The sequence below is a fragment of the Chrysemys picta genome, chromosome 7 (genome assembly GCF_011386835.1).
Source record: "Chrysemys picta bellii isolate R12L10 chromosome 7, ASM1138683v2, whole genome shotgun sequence".
Taxonomy (NCBI): domain Eukaryota; kingdom Metazoa; phylum Chordata; order Testudines; family Emydidae; genus Chrysemys; species Chrysemys picta.
This window is the reverse complement of record NC_088797.1, coordinates 96,173,770-96,187,857: the sequence shown is the minus strand read 5'-3', so window position 1 is coordinate 96,187,857 and position 14,088 is coordinate 96,173,770. Positions and strand designations below refer to the sequence as shown.

The 14,088-nt window shown below is 42.7% G+C and overlaps 1 protein-coding gene across 6 annotated transcripts in view; it reads right to left on the bottom strand.

Annotated features, from left to right (window-relative positions):
- The window catches only part of TNKS2 (tankyrase 2), a 63,489-nt gene extending 50,080 nt beyond the window's left edge, over window positions 1-13,409 (bottom strand). For all 6 annotated transcript variants that reach the window (XM_024107293.3, XM_042856818.2, XM_024107294.3 and 3 more), the window contains exons 1-6: window positions 13,065-13,409; window positions 3,915-4,139; window positions 2,960-3,055; window positions 2,600-2,636; window positions 1,774-1,849; window positions 204-298 (exon numbers count right to left, since the gene is read on the bottom strand). In XM_024107293.3, the coding sequence (XP_023963061.1) occupies window positions 204-298; window positions 1,774-1,849; window positions 2,600-2,636; window positions 2,960-3,055; window positions 3,915-4,139; window positions 13,065-13,266 (731 nt within the window). In that variant the 5' untranslated portion in view covers window positions 13,267-13,409. The remainder of the gene's footprint in view (window positions 1-203; window positions 299-1,773; window positions 1,850-2,599; window positions 2,637-2,959; window positions 3,056-3,914; window positions 4,140-13,064) is intronic.
- Window positions 13,410-14,088: the final 679 nt, after the last annotated feature.

Below are 14,088 nucleotides of genomic sequence, written 5' to 3'. Positions count from 1 at the left end.
TATTGCTTTGCAGGTTTCTCATAAGATTGTGACCAAACATTAGAAGGTCACAGTTATAAAGTTAGAGATAGTACATCTGCTTCAACTTTGAGTTTTCTGGCATTTGATCCAGGTCAAGTTTTTTTTTTTTAACATTAGAATTCTTTATTACATGTAAAAGTGCATTATTGATACATTCTAAACACAAATGAAAGAAAACTCACCCTTTATCCTTGGCATGTACATCAGCTCCATGCTGTAGTAACAGCTGCACAATCTTAACCCGGTTATACCCAGCTGCTAAGTGTAATGGAGTTGACTGGAAAGATAGAATGAATTTAGAATGCATCAAAATTATAAGTTCAATTATTAACTAATCAAGCATTGTGAAATGTGAAAGGAATACAACTAATAAAGTTATCCAAGTCCTCAAAATATTCGTATCAGTAGAGAGAGAATGTTTTAAGAGTTATTTAATAAGTATTTGTGCAAAGGACATTTTTTCCTTACCTGCTCACCTTTTTTTTTTTTTTCTGTGATCTAGTTACCATCAATACACATTGCAAGGTTTTACTCACCACTAATACATTCAGGCAAACGACAACCACTGTGACAGATTTTTGGGCTCTGCAGCCAGCTCCCATTTCCTCCCAGTTTAGTCCTTCCATAGATATGCCAAAGCCCTCCCCCTGAGGCTCCCTCTGTGACTTGGCTGTTACCAATATATTGCCAGATTATGAACAGTTGTCTTTACCAAGTAAGAAGTTACGTTTAGAAATAAGCCACAGTGACGACTAACTGCTGGAGAGACGAGTGTGATTACATGCAGAACAAACAGAAAAACTTCATCTTATCCTCCACCTGAACTCCCAAGGCAGACGACTGCTCTATGAGCTGTCCAGTCAATAGGCATGAGAGTTTTTAGAGAGGAGTACCCAGCAAAAGGCCTGAAGCAATAGGATTTGCACAGAGATCTTTATCTTCTTCATTCAGGAAGTGGATAGGTTCATCAACTTGAGGGGTTTGCACAGTTGGACCAGATTTATACTCCACAAGGAGGGGGAAGAAATAGTACTGATGCTCAGACACTTAAAAGTTTTGGAGAGCTTCAGATATCCAACTGCAGGATGTAACATGTAAGACACTGGCTTGGGAAAAACCTAGAAACTTAAGGGAATGAGCCCATGCAAATATCTAATGAGACAGAGCCATAGATAGCGACTTGAACCTTCAGGAAAGCTATGGGCTCAAACTGAAGAAATTTCAAAAAATTTTGGATGGGAATTTTGGCCCTTTTAGCCAAGATACCCTTATCCTGCCAGAAATAAGTCCAGCCCCTGTAAATGTAGCGTTAACTCTACTGTAAGAAGAGGTAATGTCAGAGCCAGTGGCAAGCTTTGGGGACCAAGTTTTGGTGGTGCAAAAGAAGAGCATGGATACAACTCTTCAACTCACTTGGCAACTATTAGGATCAAAGAAGGAAGGCTTTTGTTGTAAGTTTGACATCAGCACAGCTGCAAAGAAGGTCAGTCAGCATAAGAAAGTTGTTCTGCCATTACTCTTTTATGCAGATGATAAATGCAAAAAGTAGTGCATATAGTTCTTTTTAAGCAAAGAAGAAAACATATCTGACAGTTGCCACATAGGTACATTCTGTCCTCACATACAATTTTTTAAGTACAAGTTGAATATGACATACCAAAAATCTGATTCAAATGGCAATTTTAAATATAAAGAATTAAATATAAATGTTAACATTTCAAAACAAAATGTCTAGGCTTTGAGCTAAAATACCTTTCTGCCATCACTTGCATGACAGTTGACATTTAATGGTGTAAGAAGAGCCATCATCTTTTCTTCATTACCACCCCTAGAAAAAAAAGATAGTTTAAACACACACGGGACATTTTGGCCAATTGATACTGCATATAAAAACAACTTTAGTTGCTTTCAGTATTTACAGTGCCGCACAAATAGCAGAAACAACAAAACAGCTATTTGGAATGTTTCAAATCTACTAAAAACAACTTCTACAAAGGATTTCAAATGATACAATATGAACATTGACATATTACAAGCCAGTAGTTACTGTGCATCACATCTTGTCTAACATTAATTGGCTGTTTTCATCAACACTGCCTAACAAAGAACCCTATGGTTCTTCACTGTAAGTAGAACCTATGAGGGGGTATACCAGACCCTCTGAGGCCCCCTGCTGGAGGCTCCTCCAAGCTACCTAGAGTGGCTTTGTGGGACACAGCCAATCAGGGCCCAGCAGCCTAACTATGAAAACAGCTCCAGGGGCAGAGGGCGTTTAGTTCCTTTCTGGAGCTGTAGGAGTGTGGTGGTTGATGGAGTGACAGAACCCTGGACAGGGCAGTGCTGTCAGAAGCTGGGGAGAGTGAGAAGGAGCCCTGAGCTAGCTGCTGGGACTCCATTAGGACAAGGCCCTGAGGTAAGGGTGCCATAATTGTTTTATTAATTTCACCCAAGAATGACTGTCCAAGGCCTAGTACGTACTCAGAAAGCAATCTTAAAGTTAATTTGTATGTGTTATTAAAAAGTGGGTTATTTTGAAAATATTGCCATGTGCAAATGGTTTTCTACATTTAATACATACCTGGCACTTTCTAAGAGTTCATCCTTCTTGTAATCACCTGAAAGTGAAAAGAAAATGATTTCCTTACCTATCAAAAACATACAGTCCATGGATAAAAGTTTTTATAATCTAAAGTTTTCTGCTTATCCTCTTCTTTCAGTATTTAGAGAACACAAAGTCTCCAGCTATTTCCCCTCTTTAAAATAATTAGCACTTTGTGCTCTTGAAATTCTGATAGGTTCTGTCATTTATACTTGGGGTCTGGTCACAAATAGAAATTAAACTAATATTTAAGAAAAATCCAGAACAGCATATTACTTTTGGAATAGGAGCAATGGTAGCCATAATCTATCAGTTACAGATTAAAAAAACACCACTTACCAGTCAGCACTGCTTTTGCAGATAGGTCTGCTAAATCCAAAGCTGTCCGTCCATCTGTATTACGGATGGCTGGTTCAGCACCATGCTGCAACAGTACTATAAAGTAGCAAAATATTTTATGTGAAACAACACTGATAGAAACTAGGCTTTTGAAATATGGCTTGTCATCCCACCAAGACCCATCAACAGAATGGCCCAGTTGGGGACTCTCTTGACTCCCTTGCCCAAACTTTACATATGTTGAGGCCACCTATGTCATAACTAATATCCCTGACGTGTCAGACATGCTCTTATGCCAAGGTAAACTTATCAAAACCGCCTCTGGCAAATTGGACAAGACAACTGGAAGATAAGGGCTCAGACACATATTTCACTACTTGACCACTTTACTAACTGTTTAATACTCTTCATAGCTCTCTTAACTGCCTAGTTAAAACACAAATTCAATTTAATCTATTGGTTTGGGTGAAGACTGATTGATGCCTCTGACTAATTTAGAGGGGGTACAGGGCACAAAAGACCAGAACTAAGTCATTATGTTAAAGAAGTTTCTGTTGCTTCCATGTGTTATGAGGCGCAGCAGCAGGGCAGGATAGACAGAATGTGGGAAGAGAGAAAGACCACTTAGTGGTCAAAATACTACTTATAAAATAAATCGAATTCACATGACTACTTTTCCCCTCCCCCACCATGTAGTTCTCTCCACCTAAGAGAGAACCATATAAGGTAGCAGGGGGATTTTTGCATTTCTGTAACTTACAGGTATGTGTCAACAGATTTTTATATGTCAAGTTTCAGCTCACAGTAAATTTTTCATTTTTGTGAGTGTGCACCTGACAAACTAGAATTTAGTGATGGGCAGAGCTTGATTTAAAAAAAAAAAAATGAAGAATTGGGCTTCGCATGGTTTTAATTCACACAGAAGTCAGTTGAGGGGGAAATCTGATAAAGTTACCTATGCAGACATCAATCTTGCCCTTAATGGCAGCTTCATGAAGAGGAGTATAGTTCCAATTATCCCGAGCATTAGGATCTGCACCATGGCGCAAAAGAAGATTGACAACTTCAGCGTGACCAAAAGAGCAGGCATTATGAAGAGGAATGAGGCCACCATCATCTCGTGCATGGACATTGGCACCACTCTGAAGCAAATATTCAACTACTTCCTTCCGACCAAAACCTAAAACAAAAAGATGACTCTGTATAAACCACTAGGCATTAAAAGAATCAGGCCAAGATTAAAATTAGAAAAACAAGACAATTAAAGAGGGAAACTACTATAGAAGAAACCACAACTGAGTTCTCGGCTACAGCAATACTTTTATTGAAACCAATGTATTAAAAACCCTACATGTAATGCTAAAGAGTATACTGATACTATACCTAAGTATATAGTGTAACTACAGCTGTCTTGGTTAGAAATGCTAGGATAAACCGTTGTAACCTGAAAATATCAGGTAACATTAGTGCAGTACATTGACAAGCTTAGGGAGGAAAGATGGTTGAGTGCCTAAGGTGCCCACAGCACTCAGGAAAACTAGGTTCAATTCTCTGCTCTGCTACAGACTTCCTCTGCGAGCTTGGGCAAGTCACTAAGAGCTTGTCTACACACACAACTACAATTATATCATTACAAGCCCCATAGTGTGGACTCTCACACTCTAGTCCCTGCTTTCCCCACCCCCAAAAACCCTCTTGAAGGCTCTCATTTTTGATAGAGCCCAGGCTAAAGACCATGATCTCCATGCAGCAAGTTAGTTAAGCTGTTACCTCTGAGAGGTTCAAGCAGCATCAGGAGGCAGCAGAATGATTTCCTCTGCGTGCAGCACCAGACAGTCTGGGTACCCTGATTTTCCAGTGATTCATGCTTTTCTGGTATTTCAATTTACACACACTATGGAGCTGCATATTAGACCTTGCTTCACTTGGCCAATGAAAAATAAGAACATTCATAGTCCCCAGAGATAATCAGAAATATATAAAGAATATATACTTCATTAGGGTTGGGCCTTTGACTGGTCAAGAAGCAACTAGTCAATTGACCAGCCAAACGATGTAAAAAAATGGTCATATATTTGAAAGCACTAATTTAATGGAACAGTAACAACAGTAATAAAAATGTATGGTCTCCAGTAAGCATAGCCTTAGATCAGTGGTCTCAGATCTTTTTATGCACAAGATCACTTTTTGAATTTAAGTGCAACCCAGGATCTGCCCTGCCCACTCCATTCCCCCTCCTGCTGTTGCTCGCTCTCCCCCACCCTCACTCACTTTCACCAGGCTGGGGCAGGGGGTTAGGGTGCAGGAGGGGGTTTGGGGTGCTAGGAGGGGTGCAGGCTCCTGCTGGGCAGCACTTACCTTGGACAGCGGGGCTAAGGCAGATTCCCTACCACGCCGCTCCTGGAAGCAGACAGCATGCCCTTGCAGCCCCTGGGGAGCGGCGAGGCACGTGGCGCCGCATGCTGCCCCCCTCTGCAAGCACCGCCTCCGCAGCTCCCATTGGCCGCATTCTCCGTTCCCGGCCAATGGGCGCTGCGGAGGCGGTGCTTAGGCAGGAGCAGCGCACTGAGACCTCTGCCCCTCCTCCCCCAAGACGTCAGCAGCGTGCTGTCCACTTCCAGGAGCAGCACAGGGCCAGAGCAGGCAGGGAGCCTTTTTTAGCCCTGATGGACCACCAGACTTTTAGTTTCCAGAGATTGCGATCGACTGGTAGAGGCTCCAGGATTGACCAGTCGATCACTATCTACAGGTTGATGATCACCTTAGATGCATACTTATGCCTAATTACAAAAAAAGTTACTTTACTGAGTTATTTTAACTCAGAAAAAATGCAAAAACACAATCAAATGAAGTTCAAAAAAAATCAGAGAATCGCTACTACCTTTTAGCAATTAGATGTGCATGTTATTCGAGACTCAACTGTTACAAAAGAAATATGAAATTAGAAATAAAACTGTAAAAGGAGTCCTTTTTAAATGCACTTATGCTAGGCAGGCAGCAGGCCAACTCCTCAAACATCTTGCTTTCATCATCTGCTTCAGCTATATGTCAAACACAGCAGTATTGCCTTCTTCGTCTGATAAATACTGAGTGAACTCTTCATCTGCCATTTTCTTCTCTAATCTTAAACTGTGATACATGCTCACTAGCTTCCCAGTGGAGGTTTTGAGTCTATTTCTGGTTTTTAAAAGGATTACTTCTTAAACCTATCAATTTTATTCCACACATGTTGTAGTACACAGAAGTACTAAAAGAATTTCTGCCACTTTAGCTAGAGTGCAAGGAGGACACAACCCTTTCCACTATGATGAAGTAGCAAGCTATTTGATTCAACTGCTGAGATTGTATTCCACATTGTTTTAGGACTAAACTGGATACTTCTTGCTTTATAATTTGCTACCTCCATCCAAACTGTTTATATATCCTTTGAAATTTGCAACAACCATGATGAGGTCACGAGATGAATCAAATTAATCATCAGAAAAGTCTTGGCCCAGGAAGTATGGCTCAAGAAGGTAGGCAGCATTATGGGCGGGAATGATCACTTGATTTTTTGTGTGTGTGAGATTTTGTATATTTGAGCTTTTATAAGCGGACTGTATTCAGTATTCTCACAGCTGGCGCACTGTCTACACTGGCACTTTACAGCGCTGAAACTTGCTGAGCTCAAGGGGACTGTGCCTTTTTGCTCCTTGTGTTGGGGGAGGAGGTTTAATAACTGAACAATCCTATTCCTCCCCCACTCCATTGAGTTAACTTCTGTATGTTTGTCTAGTAAATTTAGATTGTAAGACATTTGGGGCAGGGACCATGTCTTTTGTCTTGTTTAATGTGCTTTGCAAACTACCATATACTCCACTGCCTTAGTATACAAATAAAGATCTTCATACAATGTTTTTCTTCAAGATTCCAGATAATCAAGATGCTCATCTTTCCATTAGTTCACCTCTTTCCCCAACAATTAGCATGTAATAAAATGAACGATCAAGATATTTAAGTAGTCTTGCTAACAGATGGCACTATGATGCAATCAAAAAGGTAGGCCCAGGCTGCTGCCTACATTAGAGCATTCCTGCTGAAATATCTGACCATGTTTGACTGTGGTCAAATAACAGGTGGTCAACTGACTGGCTTGCCAATCCTTAAGAGCATAAGCCAACCATTAAAGCAGGATCTACACATAGCTTTTATAGTGGTATAACCTATTTTGGTTAGGGGTATTTTTTTAACTGAATAGTTATGATCAGGTACAACTCCCAGCCTGGATGCAGTTATTCCAGTATAACAGCATCTTATAACAGTAGTTTATTTCTCTTCCTGTACAGGGGGGCAGCATGTTGTACCACTTTTCACTATACCAGTGTAGTTAATAAAATACAACTTTTGTGTTTAGTCAAGACTTAACTGCCTGGAATTAGGAAGAAATATGATACCAGAGTACATGGACTATTGCTCTGATTTGGTATGAAAATTCTTATGAGCTTCCAAGTTACCGCAATGCCTCTGAGCATGTCATCAGTAGCAGGATTTAAACCTGGGATCTCTGAATCTAAAACCATGAGCCTCTCTATTTCCTGAGTTAAAAGATCCAGTTAGCTTAAAGGCTGGGAAGCAAAAATGTCCTTGTAGTCCAGCCACTAGTGTGTGTGTGTGGGGGGGGGGGGGGGGTGTGAAACAGATGGCCACACTGCTATATGGGATACGCAACTATGTTAAAAATAGTGATAATGGAAGGATGAGTTTTCTATAAGGAAACTTAAGACCTCAACAACAGCAGCTTCCTTCAAAAAATATGTATGTTGGATAGAGGCTAGATTTTTATAGTAGAGTACCTATATTTAAGTTTCATAGGAAAAAATGTTGAAAACTAAATTGTGTATAAACATTAAACAGAAAAATTAGTTAGGAATATGCTGGCGCTTAGCCTATTTTTAACATATACTTGTACTTACACTTTCTTGGTTTGGAAGCAAACTGGGTTCTGTATTCTAATTCACTGATCAAATTTTGCTGCAGCAAAAGCTTGGGTTTTGGGTTGGTTTTTGTTTTTAAAGATATAGAAAATAGGTCTCTTGAAGAACCAATGTCTCATTTCTCCAGTCAGTCCTTTTTAAGAGCAGGGAAAAAGAACCAGCCACAAGCTTTTATATCTTACCATCTTTTTTTTTGGGGGGGGGGGGGGGGGGAGGACACGACAGACGACACATTCAAGTCTGTAAAGGTCAACATTACATAAGGAAGATCCTGATTGAAGGCAAGTAGATTTCTTACCAATTTAAAGTTTTCACTGTCTCCCCATTCATTGGCTCAAAACAATCTGAATGTCCCCCACTTATAAGCGTAGTTTAATTCTGAAATTGTACACTGGGGGCAAATAGCCTATAAAGTAATTTATCATAGTGACTTCACACAGCTACAATTTGAGGAAGTTCACCACTTCTATATTCAGTGACCCCTAATATAATGATATATATCTGATCAAAAGTGAAGTGTGAACAGATTTTTAAATAAACACTTGGGTAAGGTTTTACATTCCAATTAGTTACTGGAAAGCAAAAAAGGTAGCCAATTTTAACAAAGCACTGCAAAATTCTACTTGCCTTCTCATGTAGGGCAAGTAATATTTTAAAGTAAAATATCAATATTTGTCCAAAATAGAGTGGACAAGCAAATTATGCATATGCTGGCAAGTGACAATTATGCAAGCCTGGTTTAATGTCATATTGCACTAACAAGCCTAAATTTTATATAAAGCAGTTTTGTAATGTTGTTAGTCCAATGCTGGCTACATCTTAAGTATTTCTCTAATTGAAAATGCACCAGCACTGCAAATCTTGACCATTTATATTAAGTTTTGACAGCTCTCTCTTTTCAAGAAGCTAGGATGATTTAGGGCACTTGCTCATGCATATCCTACTCATAGAACTAAACCTTACAGGATGTGATTAGTGCCTATAACGGTCCTTGGGGCACTTCAGAACCACCTTTATCTCTAAAGAAGAGGTGCAAGTTTTTGTTTCTCCAGAAACAAAAAAGCCTAATGAGCAGAGTAGATTGATTTTTAAATGAGGATTTAAATCAAGTGGAAAACGTCAAATTAAATCAACTTTCCCATTTGTACTTCCTTTATTTTCTAAAGAGAGGTGCATTCTCATTGGTTGATATAACCATTAAAGCAGGGGTTCTCAAACTGGGGGTCGGGACAAAGTAATTACATGAGGGTGGGGGTTGCGAGCTGTCAGCCTCCACCCCAAACCCCACTTTACCTCCAGCATTTATAATGGTGTTAAATATATTTTAAAGTGTTTAATTTATAAGGGGGGGTTGCACTCAGAGGCTTGCTATGCGAAAAGGGTCAACAGTATAAAGTTTTGAGAACCACTACATTAAAGCATGCTGATTTACAACTAAATAGAGCCTTTATACCAGATTAAGTACATCTTTCTGCTGTCTAGGAGGGGTACACAGCTATATATTTATTCAAGCAATTGTACAGCTACTGACAACAGCTGAGGATCTTCCTCTGTCTACTTCTGTGATAGGTCTTATTTAGACTTTTACTTGACTGACTTCCTGGACTTTCCTCAGGATTTGAAACTGATTTATATCCGTATTCTCTTGCCTCTCATCAATTCTAACAGTAATTATGTATAGTCACTAGGAGAGGCTCCTGTGTCCTCTCTTGGCATTGGGTTAATTTCCCTGGTAGGCAATAAAGTAATACAAATAACTAGGAGCTGCAGTCACAGACCAGGACCCCACTGTACTAGCTGCTGTACAAACACAGAGACACACAATCCCTGCTCCAAAGAGTTTACAAACCTAAATACATCTGTTCCTCATGTCTTCTGTTTAAAAAAACAAAAACAAAACTTGAATGTTTTAGGAAGGGCATTCTGGCTACTACAAATCCCTTGAATCAGTGGCATTTTCTGGTTGTCATGCTCCATCTCTGGAGATATTTAAGAGTAGGTTAGATAAATGTCTATCAGGGATGGTCTAGACAGTATTTGGTCCTGCCATGTGGGCAGGGGACTGGACTCAATGACCTCTCGACGTCCCTTCCAGTCCTAGAATCTATGAATCTATGACAAAAAGGGTTGCCTGCCTATAGATTGTCCTAGGCCCGGTCTACACCTAGAACTTAGGTTGACGTTGGAACATCGCTCAGGGGAGAGAAAAATTCACACCCCTGAGACACACCTCCTCTTAGACAAGTGGATTAACTACAGTGACAGAAAAATCCTTTCATCAACTTAATGAGTCTCTACACTACAGCCTTAGCTGTGCTTCTGTAGCACAGACAGCCTTACACATGCCCCTAACTTTTGTTAATTGGACTTGATTACATGCCTACTTTGTTGTGCAGACAGTGACACTCTTGACTTAAGCTTCAATACAACTTAACTGCCGTAGGTTCATCTCATGTGCAATGGAGTTAAGAAACATCAAGATTAATCTTCACCAAGATCCCCAGATTCATTGTTTCCAAAGAGCAGCACATGCATGAGAACAGCCTGTTCTCTCAACCCTTTTCAGTTAGTAAAGTCAACTCTAAAGTAAGTCTTTTAGACCAGGAGGAAGAATGGAAATTCTTTATTTAAGGAATGGAAGAGAAGACGACCTTGTCTAACAGGCTGCATTTTTTAAAGTCTAAGAAAAAAGGAACACAAGTTCCCTGGAATTGTGGCATCTCTGTTGCGAAGCAAAAACCTACAGAATAAGTACACTTCTCCAGAACTGAACTAAACCAAACAAAAAAGGTTGCCTAGCACATGCATTAATACAAAGGTGTGCACACCCAGCCTCATTAACAGAGGTTCTACTGTGTGAAACTACAGCAGAGCCTTTGTTTCCACTTCCTGGTAGGTTACGTCTATCTTCAGTAGTCTGGTAATCCTCCAGAGACAGAAGACAGAGAGAGCAGCCCTTATTATTCACACCCTGAATAATGGAACAAAAAAACCCAAACATGACTTTGCTACCAGTCACATTACTCTCTCATTTACTAGTTAGGTTCACAGTGGAAAAGTTCCATCCAATGGAAGGCTATAAGTATATCTTCTCAAGAGAGACTAACAGGTAGGTCTCTCTACCAGAGAGATCCTGCAGTCTTGGGAGGGAAGACATCAGTAACTGCCTTGTAATCCTCTTTTCAGGAACCAAAGGGAGGAATATGGAACCCTCCCGATAGCTCTGCTACCTAGTGGCATATACCACGTATCTGTTTCTATTGCGAATTTAATAAGGATGTGATTTATTTTTTTAAGGTTATTCAGAGTCTTGAAAGTTCCACTGGACAAAACTAAGCAGGGTTATTCTTATCTAGGCACTTAATTTTTTTTATACGATCTTAAGAGAAACCTGTGTGTGTGTATATATGGACTATTTGGTGAGTGTCCCTTCAGTAATCAAAAATATATTATCTTCTATCTCCCAAGTCTGTAGTAGAAATAGCCTGACTGGCTAACAAAGGAATTTGAGTTTTATGAATCAACTGCAGGTGTGCTGTGTGTAAAGATCTTATTGAAAGAAGTGAGTTTGGTACTTAGGTTTTGAAAGCATTAGGAGTTCCGTAGTCTATTAAAATGGTCTCATGTGTTTAATGGTTTACCTTTAATGGTAAACTATTTCAGTTTCAGTGGAACACAGCTATCCTGCAAGAGGCTTTCAGGTAAATAGGGCCAACCCCATGAAGGCCTTTGAATATGAGAAGACACACACTCAGCAGGACTCTGTTCAATGGGGAACCTGAGCAGAGTGGAGCAGCAAGGCTACATGTTCATAATGACCTATGTTTGGCAAATAATGGGCTGCTGATTTTGTATCATTTACCCCTAGAAATGAGTTGCAATAGACAAGCCTATAGCATCCACATAAGTGTTTGGACAGCTACAGCCAGGTCTGTGCCTGAAGCGATAGAATACAATCTCCTGACCAGCTGCAATGCCTACTGTGCAATGTCATGTTATTTAGGCATCCAAAAGAACTGAATCCAAGCAATGTTCATTTACAAGTGAGAACAAACAAAAAAAGTGCATAAAGTTTGGGACTTACAAAAGGGACCAGTCAGACAATGTAAGAAATTCTACTAATATAGGGCAGTTTTAAAATCAACAGGAGATAAGCTAATTCTTCTCTTAACTGTCAGTCTAGATACAGACTAACACAGCTGCTATTTAAGTATCCACATATTTCCCCATATTAAGTATCCTCACACCTTCTTGTCAAATTGTCTGGAATGGGCCATCTTGATTATTACTACAAAAGTTTTTTTTCCTCCTGCTGATAATAGCTCATATTAATTAATTAGCCTCTTAGAGTTGGTATGGCAACTTCCACCTTTTCATGTTCTCTGTATGTATATATATCTTCTTACTATATGTTCCATTCTATGCATCTGATGAAGTGGTCTGTAGCCCACAAAAGCTTATGCTCAAATAAATTTGTTAGTCTCTAAGGTGCCACAAGTACTCCTGGTTTTTTTAGTACATTAAGTATCTTCTAACATTTCTGTAGAGCAAAAGGCATTAGTACTCCAGTTTTACATGAGGGGAACCAACACAGATTCAAAGGACTTGTCAAACAGGAAGTTTGGGAAACGCAGCCAAGACCTGAACTCAGATCGCATGAGTCCTAATCCAGCACCTTAGCGAGAAGGCCATACCACCCAGTCAGCGGCCACCGTCTTCCGTTCAATTGGGCAAGTTCCAACCTCTATGGGACTAACTCTCACCGTCACCAAATGGGTGTTTGGCGCCCAGCAAGCTGGGCGGATCGCCAAGCTGGCGTATGTACAATTGAACGGGCGAGGGCAACCCCCCCAACGCCCGTCACTGAAGCACAGACACAGCCCCTCTTGTGGAGATACGCTGTGCAGAGCCAGGCGCCCCCAACGCTGGCAGCTAGCGAAGCCCCGCCACAAGTAGCAATCACGGGGGTCCGACAGGGCCAGGCTCCCGGGTTCGCGCTTTGGGCAGTCCCCAGGCACCCCGGCGCTAGCCGGGCTCGGGCCAGGTGCGTGGCACAGCCGGAAGCGGGCTCGCTCCCACACAGGCCCGGGCGGGAGGCGCCGGCCCCGCCAGAGCAGACGTGCGCCCGGTACCTGCGGCGAAGTGCAGGGGGCTGGACTTCCTGCCCGCCGTGTCCCTGCCGTTCACGTTCTCGGATCGCACCAGCCGCTTAACCCGCTCCACGTCCCCGTTCCTGCAGGCCTCGAACAGCTCCCGGGCCGGCTCCGCCGCGGGCCCGCAGCCCGGCGCCTCCGCCAAGGGGGCCGCTCCGCCCGCGCCCCGCCGCCCGGCCATGGCGCTCCCCTTCCCAGCAGCAGCGGCGGCGGCGGTTCGGGTGTCTGTCACGGGCCGCCCCCCGGCATAGCCCCGACTCCCGACACGCCTCGCTACAGGAGAAAGCGAGCCCGGGGCAGCCCTGGCCAGACTCCCTCCCCCACAGCTCCAGCGCCCGGAGCCAGACACGCTGCGCGTGCGTGCGTGCGTGCGTGCGTCCGCCTTGGGGGAGGGGCTGGGTGTGCGTCACATAGAGCGTGCGCAGAAAGGAGAGCCGCCACGAGACTGAACACAGCACATGAGTACTGCTGTTTGCGCGCGCGCACTGCGCAGAGACTCGGAGTCGGCAGTGAGATAGGCAGGGGGGCGGGGCCGATTCAGTGTGAGAGCCCAGTGGTGAGGCGAGGGACCCCTCCCGGCGCACTAGTGCAGCGGCGTCTCCGGGCAGGTGGTGGGGGCCTTTGCTTCCGACGATATAGCGATGGCCCCTGTGGGGCCCGCAGCACCAGCCCGGCCGGGTTGTCATGACGTGCTGACCCGCCACCGGTGGCGTAGCTAAGGCTAAGGGCAGGCAGTCTGCCCGTGGTGCCATGCGGCCGGGTACCTGCTGCTCCAAGGCAGACTGGAGCTTCCCCCAGCCCAGGGTGGGGATCAGGGGTTGAATGCTCTAAGGCAGCCTGGAGCGCTCCTGTTGGCATAATAAAACCATCTCCAGGAGAGGGGGGTAGCTATGTTTCCGGGCAATGCTCTCCCCCACCATCCATAGAATATCAGGTTTGGAAGGGACCTCAAGAGGTCATCTAGTCCAACCCCCTGCTCAAAGCAGGACCAATTCCCAACTAA